Genomic DNA, 12,488 nt, shown 5'->3' with positions numbered 1-12,488 from the left:
TTGCAAGCCTGGGGCTTTTGTGACCGCAGTCACTTATTTATACGGCGCCACCACCCAAGAAAATAACAACCAAGCGTGATCTGGGGGCTCGGGAGTGTGTAAAAAATATATCCGATATGAATTTCAAAGATACCCAGCGTACAATATGGGTTTAACACAGCTTCAAGATGGGGTCTGGAAGCTCGGAGTTGCTAATAAACATTTTTAAATCATTTTTATAAAACGAGTGTACTCACAGAGCGAACCTTGGCAAAATGGCTGGTGCGTCCAGCGATCACTGCGCTCCCTATCGGTCCCTGTTGGTCATTACAACAATACACAGGAGACGCGCTCAGCAGATTCTACCCTGTAATGGCCTATAGGTAATGACCAACAGGGACCGATAGGGAGCGCAGTGATTGCTGGCGCACCAGGCATGCGACAAAAAAAGTTGCAGAAGGAGAAGACGCCATCTTGCTGCCAGAGTTCGTTGTGAGTACCACTTGTGTTTCCTAACAATGATTTAAACTGTTTATTAGCAACTCCGAGCTTCCAGACCCCATCGTGAAGCTGTGTTAAACCCATATTGTACGCTGGGTATCTTTGAAATTCATATCTGATATATTTTTTTACACACTCCGAGCCCCCCGATCACGCTTGGTTGTTATTTTCTTGGGTGGTGGCGCCGTATAAATAAGTGACTGCGGTCACAAAAGCCCCAGGCTTGCAAACCGAAAGTCACGAAAGGGGCTTGGGGACTGCTGAGGCGAAGCTCGGCACAAGCTTCGAACATAAAAAAAAATCAAAGTAAAAGTAAAGTAAGCGGTGCCTCGACTCCACCTCTCTACAACAAGCACGTGGAGGTTATCTGTGTCGAAAACAACAAGGACATGTGCAGCAGACATGTCGACGAAGAAGCGAAGCAATGCCGTTTGTTATTTAAGACTATGTCGGACAGATTTGTGTTCATTGTGCTGCTTTTTTAAAGTGTCCCGACCCATATAAAAATATGTCTTAATAAAACGTGCTTAATTAAGTCGAATTCTGCCTTTGTCTCTATCAACTACATATAAATATTCATATAATTGTTTGCTTGATAGACGAAGGTTGCAACATAATTATGTAATGTCATGTCGTTGGCTGTGAGAGCAGCCCCACTGCACCCAGGCAGGGCAGCCGAGTGAAACCTTGTTGGCTGCGTCAGTCACGAAAGGGGCTACTTAATTAATCCAATCCACTTTATTTATAGAGCACATTTAAAAACAACAACGTTTACAAGTGCTGTACAAGTCCCACAACATAAGATAAAAAAAAATTAAACAAAATTTTTTCTCTCTCTCTCGAAGCTTCAAATTTAAATCGAAGCTCGGCCCCGAAGCTTCGATTGCCAAAAAAAGCTTTGAAGGTCAGCCCTACAAATAACCTTTAACCTCTTCGACTCGTGGAATATTTTCTGAAAATCCACCTAAAATATATACCTAGGTAAATGGAATATTGCTCCACTTCTACAACGTCATTTGCATATTCTTGGTATCTAGGGACATCTATGGACCTCGGGGAATGTATTCAGTGTCCGAAATATTTGTCTATTACTAGGCTTGCTTAAATTGTGATGAAACGAAGAAGAATATGAATTATGATTTGTCTTTGCATCTTTGACAGTGAATAACACCATGCTAATAATGAATGACCAAACATTAAAAACTGCCACTGATCTCGTTCAGTACCTTCTTGAGATCATGTGTACAAAAAAATCTAAGGAAATGAATAAAGGGAAGATGATTAAACGGAAGTTTCTGTAGATACAGTACTGAATTCTCCCATCCGGACCAATGCAATTTGAAATATTATTATATAATAGGAGGCTTATAAATTACCTTATTATAGCCAATTCGCACATTTATATATATTAGGGATGCCCCGATCACTTTTTTTTGCCACCGATACCGATCGTCTTGAGCCATATCGGCCGATACCGATCCGATACCGATCGTTTTTGATTAATAAAAAATAAATAAATACTTATTTTATATATATATATATATATTATAATTAGACTTGTAGTTGTATTTGCGAGACAACGCCACCACGCAACAAGTCAAAATGCTTGCTATCTCCACTGTCTTGTGTGTATACTCTGCTTTGAGCAAATCACATTCGGCTCTGCAGATATACCCTAGGATCTGCAGATATACCCTACTCCCTCAGCTATCCCCGTTTGTGACTGAGATGCAAGCCGGGGTTCGAATACGCATCGAATGCGTGTTATAAGACATTGATATCAGGAGCTATCTGTAGCTACTGCTAGCCGGAAATATAACGTTAAGACAACGCCTCAGTGAACTATTTAGTTGAATGGGACATTTCGTTTTGAACAGTGAGCTAAGCTAACGTGAGCTAACGGAGGTATCCCATACACTAGTACGTAACTAGACTATTGCTGGAGCATTTGTTGATATCAGGAGCTATCAGTAGCTAACTAAACTAATTTCAGATCGAATTGTTCCTACATGTTAACAATAGGGAAGAGAAGGGGCGCCTAAGTGGCGAACCACGTAATGCAGGCCTGTACATTGCGACATATATGTCGCACGTGCGACACTGACGTCAGTCTGTGCGATGAATGAATTGACTTCAGTAGCACTGGTGCGATGGCCCGTGGAGCAAGCAAAAAAAAATAAAGTGTGACGGTAAATTGAATGGACCACAGCGCCACGCTATCCACTTGGTACTTGTAGTCTCGTGCGATTAAAAACAATGTCCCGTCTCGCGTAGAGTCCATAATCAAACACCAAATCCCATAATCCCTAGCGAACAATATCCCCGCGACTAAGTTGCGAGCTCAATGTACACTGACTGGGTGACTTCGACAAGATGAAGCGCTTTTTTAAGGTATTAAATCCAACAAAAGAAGTACAAGATCAAAACCCCAAACGAGCCCGAGAGGGACCACCGTTAATAGAAACGAGACAAAAGGAGAAGATTAACAAGATGTACAGATATAACGCAGAGTGGGAAAATGATTTTCCGTGGATATTTTTAAATGAGGAAGCACAGCTATTATTATTCTGTCACTGGTGCCGGGAGACTCCGGAAAAGATCCGATCAGAGAATCCCTTGACTCGCGGGTAACAATATCCTAAAAAGGGATAACATTAATAAACACAATACGTCCCATCGACACATTCTTGCCCGGGATGCCTTCAACGCTAAACAAACTCCTGAGCGCGGGCCGGTGTTCTGCAAAATCCTACTCCCGCACCCTCTTGCACTCGCTGAGTAAACAGACGACCAGAGCGGATGATGCTGATCTCCGTGAGGTAAAGTTTAAGATGAATGTGGCATATTGCATCGCCAAGGAAGAAATGCTGTTCACTAAATTTAAGCCGCTAATTTTACTCTGTAAAAAGAACTCCATCGTATGGCTACTTAAATTCCCCTCCGGGATCAATAAAGTATTAATTATCTATCAATCAATCTATCTATCTATCTAATAACGAGACAATATGCAAATAAGGTAATAATAATAATAATTCATTTTATTTATAAAGCCCTTTTCATTCATGCAGAGTTCCTTGTACTTAGTTCTGATTAATGCAATAGTGTGTGTGTGTGTGTGTGTGTGTGTGTGTGTGTGTGTGTGTGTGGATCTGAAAAAGTGGCCAGCAGACATGATGCTGGAACTGTGACACGTGTGCAGTGCACACACACACACACACACGCACGCACACACACACACACGAATAATTATAATAATAATAATAATAATAATAATAATAATAATAATAATAATAATAATAATAATAATACATTTATTTATTTGGTTCCACAAATATGTACAGGTGTTTGTATGCATTATATCTATTTGTTATGTTGGTTTCTAGGTGTTTCTAGGTTGGTTTCTAGCTTTCCCTGTAATCTGAGTCCACACCAGCGCTGCCTGGTCTCGGACTGCTTCATATCGGTTATATGGTTATGTCCTTGTTCTTTTTGTTTTACATTATGGGCAAATAAAGAAAGAATTTGTCTAAAAGCATTTCTTGTTAAAGTTTGGATTTTGTGTGCCCTGTATGCAAGATTCATGTCCCTTGCCAGTCACATACCTATTTAAGTAATGAACTGCACTACTTGTGGTTGTTTTTAGAGATTTTAGAGACGTTTTATACTCGTGCTACAAGATTTTGGCCTGTGCTACAAAACTATCAACCTCTGTAGCACCAGTGCTATGTGCAAAAAAAGTTAACGTACAGCCCTGACGTAATGCGCTGCATCGCAACACGACCGACCCAAGTTCGATTCCCGGACCTGGCGTTCTTTGCCAAATGTCTTCCCCTGCTCTGTCTCCCATTTCTTCTCTCTCACTCTCACTCTCTCTGACTGCCTGGTAGTAACTAAAAACCCAATAAAAATCAACAAACATAACTTGTCCGAAAGGACAAGTAACATTTAGAAGAAAAAAAAACAATGGGGAATAGAAACTAACTGCCTTTCAATATTTGTCAAAAACGTTACCGTTTGTGGCTTATTATCCCGAATAATAACGGTTATTGGATTTTTTTTTTATTTTTTGTATCCACTTTTTCTCCAGTTTTTCTGTGTTTTTCTCATGCCAATTCCCCCCCTCCCCTTCCTGGTCGTTGCTCGCATGTGCCCCCCACTGGTCAGTCTAGGGAGCCCTGAAGTTTATCAGATGCTTCCTCCGAGACATGGGAGACAGCCAGCAGCATCTTTTCATCTGCCAGCGTGGACTCTCATTGGTGAGGTGTAACGTGTGGGAGGTCACACTACCCTCACCATCTCCCTCCCTCGCTGTGCAGGCGCCCTGACCGCTGCGCCACCCAGCCGCCCCTTAGTTATTGAAATAATTCATACAGAACTCTGAACCTTGAACCCCATAGAACCTTACAGGAAGTGTAGTCTTCCAAAATTCCAACGCAGAACCAGACCTGTGGAAGTCTGCTACAAAATGGCCGCAACAAAACTACAATTCCCATGGTTCAAAATATCCAAAATGGTCGCCCTCGCGAAATAGATTTGACCAAATTGAAAAGTAAAATCTATCTACCGGTAATAACACTTTTAGCCTATTGCTAAACTAACGTATTGATGATAATATACATTAGGGCTGTCTTAAATACTTCGAAGCTTCGTTCGATGGGCATGGGATTCGAATATGGAAAAAAAATTATAATATATGAATTCTTAATTATTTTTTGCAAAATCAACTCTGCCTCTCTTTGTTAAATACAACAAGCAATGCTGTTTGTTATTTAAGATGAGGTCGGACTCGGCACTGACAGATTTGTGTTCATTGTGCTGCTTTTATAAAGCCTCAAATGACTGCTTACAATATTTCATGGAAGCAAAGTGTTTAGTAATAGTTTGTCTAAGATTTAAAAAGGTTTAAACTTTACAGCACTGACAAAGTTGAACAAAGTGCTGTACAAGTCCCACAACATAAAAAAAAAAGTATTTCTGAGCTTTAAATCAAATCTCGGCCCCGAAGCTTCGAATTCCAAAAAAGGTCAGCCCTAATATACATTCTACATGCTGTTGTGACATGTTTATGATGTTAATACTTGAATACGTTTGAAATAAAAAATAGCTACTTTTATACAACGGTCTGAAAAATATTGATTTATGACCAGATGTCATTTCGGTACCGGTCCCATCGGGTGGAAGAGGTTACCGGAGGCTGAAATGAGACCAACGTGACTCACGATAGTACACAAAATTTTATCCGCATTGATTAACTGATAATCAAAACCCAGCAGAAGCCATTAAACCCCTATACCGAAGCCAATACGCACACAATCAGTCGAACTGGAACGGTTTACCAACCATACACTCCCCCCGGCATTCATAACTCTGACAATTATCCATACTTTCTAAGAAAAGATATCCAGACCCTCATACGTTCATCTTCTATATGCTTAACCATACCCAAACAACGTGTTCCCGAGTCCACATTCACCCCAAATCTGTACTCTCAAAACTTTAGATAAATGCTCCGATACCCGAATCCACAATCATCCGATGTATGGAAATTAAAACACACTAACCAACCAAACCCCATGGTCCATCTGACCTTAATAAACGGACGGCCACCGGTCCATAACCGCATTCTATAACGTCACGTGGCGCAAACTCCATGACGTCACGCTCGCTGCGACGATCCCATCTAGAAAGAAACGCATCTGTATTTTTTATGGTATTGAAAATCATACCGTCTGGATTTTTAAATACCCTGGTATACTGCCCAAGTAACTGTGGTAATGCAGTTACTGTAATTGCCGGACTATAAGCCACACCTTTTCCCCCATGTTTTGAACCCTGCGGCTTATACAACGATGCGGCTAATCTATTGATTTTTACAGCGAACGCCCACCAGGGGCACTCTCGCAGGTGTCTAGTGGACACCTGCGGCTTGTATATGTACTAGGGGTGTAACGGTACGTGTATTCGTCCCGCGAATTTACGTTACGGCCGTCACGGTACGGTACATCCAGCCATACGCCGAATACGTCTCAGATGACAAGCGGACAGAATTAACAACAGCGCGCACTGACACTGCACTCTGCTCTCCCCCCCTCCTCTCTTGTTTACTACAGCCTATTTGTCCCTAAAACAAAACCATGATGAATTAATTAAATGTTTAACACAGCAGGGTCATTACAATTTTTCTTTCGTTTTCTTGTTCGCCCAATAATGTTAACCAAAAGACACACGCGCCCGCGAACACACACGTCAACCTTTTCTGGCGGACCGCGGAGTCTCACAGCTGATCAGAGAACAAATAAAAGCACAACATTACCACCAGATCATCTGCGCTCCTCTCCAGTTGCTGCTGCCTGCTACTGTTTAAATCCAAAATATTGATAATCCTCTGCCATTGTTGTGTAACATGTCATCTGTTCTCTAGTATTCGTCTCGGCTTCACGTGAAGTTAAATCCTCTATAAGTGAAACTAAGTTGTTAACACTTTGATTACCGGTAGGGATGTCCGAAAATATCTGTATCGGTTTCTCAAAGCTTTTAATTTGAATTTTTGAATTTTTAATTTAACATTTCTATAGAAATTATGTCCGATATTATCGACCTACCGATATTATCGGCCGATATCGGCATTAAAATGTGATATCGGTTGATAATTTCCGATATCGGTAAAAAAGCCAATATCGAGCATCCCTAATTACCGGCCATTAACATGGTAAAGCATTGTTAAATGCCACCACCCACTTAAATAATAGCGCTGTGAACGCATAATCTCTGTCTTAAATTATGGCTATGTGTCTAATCTGCCTGTCATTTATCAATGAATTGTTTGCAGTCAAACATTGTTGAAACGGATTGTTTTTAATCGGTTCATTTCCGTTTTATAGCATTTTGAAAAGCCCTCGTTTTCAAGGAAAATATATAGATTCCGTGATGGGCATTTACTGGAATATTCTAGCATACACAAACACGTTGTCATTTTTTGGCCTATTTATGAATCGTTTTCAAATAAATGCTAGATTATCGATAGTATGTGTACTTATGCACGCTATAGAGGCGGGCTGAAATATCTATTCTCATTTCCTGATCGCGCACACACAGACACACACGCATAGGGCAAACGCTTATATCTCTGTGAAAACAGCTCTGATTATCCTAAGACTGGTAAAATAAATTCCTTACCTGAGATCAGATGTTATCCAAAAAGATTATTCCAATTCCTGATCGCCATTCCAAATATCGATCACGCTTATTGATTAGTGTTTGGTACTGTAAATACATAATCCACGCGTTTTCCGGGCCGGCGAGCACAATGGATTCTTCAGTTGGCTTGAGGGAAAAGTAAAATGAGGAAACTGGCCACCCCCCCTTCGTCAGTGTAAAGTAATGGGGTGCAGTTACACAGGGAGAGACGATAGGGGGCGGTATCTTCCCAAGTGAGCTCAGAGAGACTCTGCAGCACTAGTGTGAGGCTCGATTGATGAAATATGAATTCAAATCGCCAATAATATTAAAAAAAAAGACAAACAAACGCTATATAGTGTCGGGGGCACTCAAAGGTCAGCATGAACTAATGACAAAACGCGTCTGTGGGACTCAATGTAGGGCTGTAGGTCGATTATAAAAAATCGTCGACGAGGAATTGTTGCGTCGATTAGTCATTTTATTTTATTTTTTGCACTACCTATCTTTGTGAAAGTGGCTTCTCAGCTCTGGTCCAGCCAGCTGAAGACTTCTTAGCTTAACATAACAGACCGACAGTAAGTTTGGGGGAACTAATGGGATAACTGGGGATGTTGTTTGGTCCTGACAAGAGTCTCAAAGCAACTCTGAGGTCATGCTCAATTTCCAATCTGTTCCTCTGCTCTGTCTTCAGCTGGACCAGAGCTGAGAAGCCACTTTCACAAAGATAGGTAGTGCAATTTTTTTTTTAATATATATATTTATATAATTGTTTTTCGATTAGTCGACTAATCGAAGAAATAATCGACGGATTAGTCGACTACCAAAATAGTCATTAGGTGCAGTAGGCAATTAATTTACTCGTGGATGCCTGGACGCGTGTATACCTTCCGCAACGGAATTCGGTTTCCGGGTTCCTCTGATTGGCCGCGACCGCCACGTGACCCGCCCCCCTATCCAGCTCTGCCGCGGACTCGCTCGCTTCCTCAATTTATACGCATGGAAGTATTGACTGAATGAATGAGAACTTTATTTAACAGACTGCAGAATGGGTACAATACAGTACGGCTCAATACACACAATTGTTAACACTATGGTCGCCAAAAACGCCGTAGCACGTCTTTCCCCGCCATGCTCATTCTGCCAAAGACGCCGTACCACGTCTTTGATATCAATATTTCAAAAATCTGTGATCGAAATCATATTTCTCCCCTGGAGACATGAGATCTACTGTTGATCCCCTCTCAACTCTCCAACGGTTCAAGAGCGCCATCTGGTGGCCGATCGGCGGATTGCCCAGAGCGGAAACAGGAAATGGAAGCTGGTGCTCATTTCAATTCGGTCCGATCACTCTGTAATAGTCCCAGGACTCGAGCTAGACACAACGGATAGCAATCCGTTACCAATAACTCTATAAACAACATGATTTGGACGTATATACTATTATACAACCTGGAAATGGATCGCATATTTCTACATCCCATAATAGGAATATTTCTGTTCCACGCTCATCGCCCAGCGCTATGAGGAAGCTACGGTAAGATTCAGCGTTATTTTTTAACTTGTTCGATACTAACTGCTCTAATGATCATATCACCCACACTAGATGAATCATCTAACGTTGGCCACGGAATTATAAAACGACCCCCCCCCCCCCCCCCCCCCATCCGGTCAACATCAGATGATCAGTAGTAACTTCTAGAAGCACGTCCATTTGACATTTTTTATCTCGCTCAGATTCCTATCAAACTGTATTTGATCATCAATATAATGCATTTGGGGCTATAAATCACGTTCTGGAGAAAGCTGCAGAAAACGATAAAAACACTTATACTTTAGACCGTATTTTAGTATGAATATGTGAATGAAAAAGTACAACGTTGCTACACCCTGAACAATAGATACTTGACGTTGAATGGGCCATAGTAATGTCAATTTAGCAATACAATTTAAAAAGTTATAGCCCTGCAAAGAAGGTAAACATCCCCATAGACAAATAGAGCTGGCGGAGGATGGTATATTAAGAATATAAGCCTGGCGACCAAAGTGTTAAGGGGATGCAGACCTGAGAAAGACGTTTGTCTTGTTTACATCAGGGTCCCCCATTTTCAATTCATATAGAACGACTACGCCGTAACAAATCATTAAAAAAATATACCGTTGTGGGCAAGGCGCTCGCCACGAATACTGGCGACGCTGGGCTCGCCTGTTCGAGCCCAGCGCTCCACATTGCTTTCAGTTTAGCTGGTCGTCCGTACTAATACACATTGGCCGTATTAGGGGGTGGGAAACTGATGGGTGGGGATCGGGGGTTGTGGACAGCGACTCCTACAGGTCGGTTGGTGCGCCTGCGCAGTAGAATCGGAAGTGTCGGGGGCAGCGTGAGCCTCCCACGCGTTACTCCTCGCCACTGAGAGATCGAGTTGCGCAGGTGAAAATATGCTACTGCTGTTACCTCAAGTACCGGAGGGGACTTGTGCTATGTATGACTTAGTCCACATTGCAGCCGGCTTGTGGGAGGCAAGAAACGGCGTTCGTGACAGGGGAGGGTTGAATTGGATGATACGAAATTGGGATGGGAGAAAATATAGAAAATGGGAGAAAAAGTGGATAAAAAAAAATATATATATATACCGTTAACTGGAATATGTTGTGCCTTTACACATATGTTGGATTATGTAATTGGTTTGTCATGACAAACGAATAAAATATCGCATCGCCGGCTGTCTCTGGCTTGCTCCAGCGGACACCAGAGCTCAGCCCGCGGCGAGAATGTGCTGCCGTGAGCGGCATCGCTGAGCTCTGGCTCTGACTACATGCAGTCACTGAGTGTTGTTGTAGCCAGCGGGTAAATCGCGATTTTTTTTATTTGTTTGTCATGACAAACCAATTACATAATCCAACATATGTGTAAAGGCACAACATATTCCAGTTAACGGTATATTTTTTTAATGATTTGTTACGGCGTAGTCGTTCTATATGAATTGAAAATGGGGGACCCTGATGTAAACAAGACAAACGTCTTTCTCAGGTCTGCATCCCCTTAACAATTGTGTGTATTGAGCCGTACTGTATTGTACCCATTCTGCAATCTGTTAAATAAAGTTTTAATTAATTCATTCAGTCAATACTTCCATGCGTATAAATTGAGTAAGCGAGCGAGTCCGTGGCCGCTCGCTCTGCTGCGCGCGGCAGCGCTGGATAGGGGGGCGGGTCACGTGGCGGTCGCGGCCAATCAGAGGATCCCGGAAACAGAATTCCGTTGCGGAAGGTATACACGCTGCCTGGACACAGAATTACACCAGTATCACTGACTACTACTAGCCTATAGAATATTATTATATTTAATAATAATGATAATTATAATAATTATTATAAATATATAATAATTATAAAAAAAAAAATCCTGTTGTACCGAACCGTGACCGCAATTCCGAGGTACGTACCGAACCGTGGCTTCTGTGTACCGTTACACTCCTAATATGTACAAATTTATTTTTCATATTTTGTTCTATATCTAGCTGGTGCGGCTTATATTCAGGTGCGGCTTATAGTCCGGCAATTACAGTATTGTTGTGTTCCTAATTGTGCTGGATGCTCTCTTGTAGGATGTTTGGCATGGTGCTGGAGAAGATAGTCATTCCAGAGGTCCAGAAGGTGTCTGGCCCAGTGGAGAAGAAGATCTGTGCTGTGGGAATCACCAAAGTCCTGACTGAATGCCCTGCCATGATGGACACAGAATACACCAAACTCTGGTGAGGAATCATGAGATGGGAACACAAGCTTTTTGCAGCCATACACCCCCCCCCCCCCCCCCCCTTCATGAAAAGCATATATACTGTACTTGTAATTGCTTAATTAATTTATTGAGCAGCAATGTGTATGTATAGAGACATCTTATCTAGAGATCCACTGATGCCTCCTTGTCGCTGTTGGTTCTGTCTGTTTCTCTCCTTTGGAGAAGTCTACCATGCTTCCATGTCCCAAAATTGAGTCTCTTTGCTTTGATTTCTGATATCAGTATTGGTGCATCCATAAACCTATCCTGTGATTGTCAGTTATGCTGCGAGTTAAATAATAGTTAAACCATGATGTTTCATGGCTTTCTGTTCAACTGCCTCTTTGAGTTAAACCCATGTTGTTAATCTGCCTCTTTGAGTTAAACCATGGTGTTTCATCTATTTCTGTTCATCTGCCTTTTTTTTTTTATCCACTTTTTCTCCCATTTTCTATATTTTCTCCCATCCCAATTTCGTATCATCCAATTCAACCCTCCCCTGTCACGAACGCTGTTTCTTGCCTCCCACAAGCTGGCTGCAATGTGGACTAAGTCATACATAGCACAAGTCCCCTCCGGTACTTGAGGTAACAGCAGTCGCATCTTTTCACCTGCGCAGCTCGATCTCTCAGTGGCGAGGAGTTACGCGTGGGAGGCTCACGCTGCCCCCGACACTTCCTGATTCTACTGCAGGCGAGCCCAGCGTCTCCGCATTCGTGGCGAGCGCCTTGCCCACTACGCCACCTAGCCGCCCTGTTCATCTGCCTCTTTGAGTTAAACCATGGTGTTTATCTATTTCTGTTCAGGACTCCTTTGCTGCAGGCCCTCATCGGCCTCTTTGAGTTGCCAGAAGATGACAGCATCCCGGATGATGAACACTTCATTGACATCGAGGACACGCCTGGTTACCAGACGGCTTTCTCCCAACTGGCCTTTGCCGGGAAGAAAGAACATGACCCCATTGGAGAAGCTGTTGGCAACCCTAAGATCCTGCTGGCCCAGTCCCTCTACAAGCTCTCCACTGCCTGTCCAGGACGGGTATGTTTAGTCTCTC

The 12,488-nt window shown here is 42.4% G+C and overlaps 1 protein-coding gene across 1 annotated transcript in view; it reads left to right on the top strand.

Annotated features, from left to right (window-relative positions):
• The window catches only part of cse1l (CSE1 chromosome segregation 1-like (yeast)), a 53,548-nt gene that overhangs the window by 32,067 nt on the left and 8,993 nt on the right, over positions 1-12,488 (top strand). The window contains exons 23-24 of the mRNA XM_084316411.1: positions 11,265-11,411; positions 12,241-12,472. Coding sequence (XP_084172537.1) covers positions 11,265-11,411; positions 12,241-12,472 — 379 coding nt within the window. The remainder of the gene's footprint in view (positions 1-11,264; positions 11,412-12,240; positions 12,473-12,488) is intronic.

This window comes from Notolepis coatsorum, assembly GCF_963971535.1.
Source record: "Notolepis coatsorum genome assembly, chromosome: 6".
Taxonomy (NCBI): domain Eukaryota; kingdom Metazoa; phylum Chordata; class Actinopteri; order Aulopiformes; family Paralepididae; genus Notolepis; species Notolepis coatsorum.
This window is presented reverse-complemented; position numbering and strand designations above follow the sequence as displayed.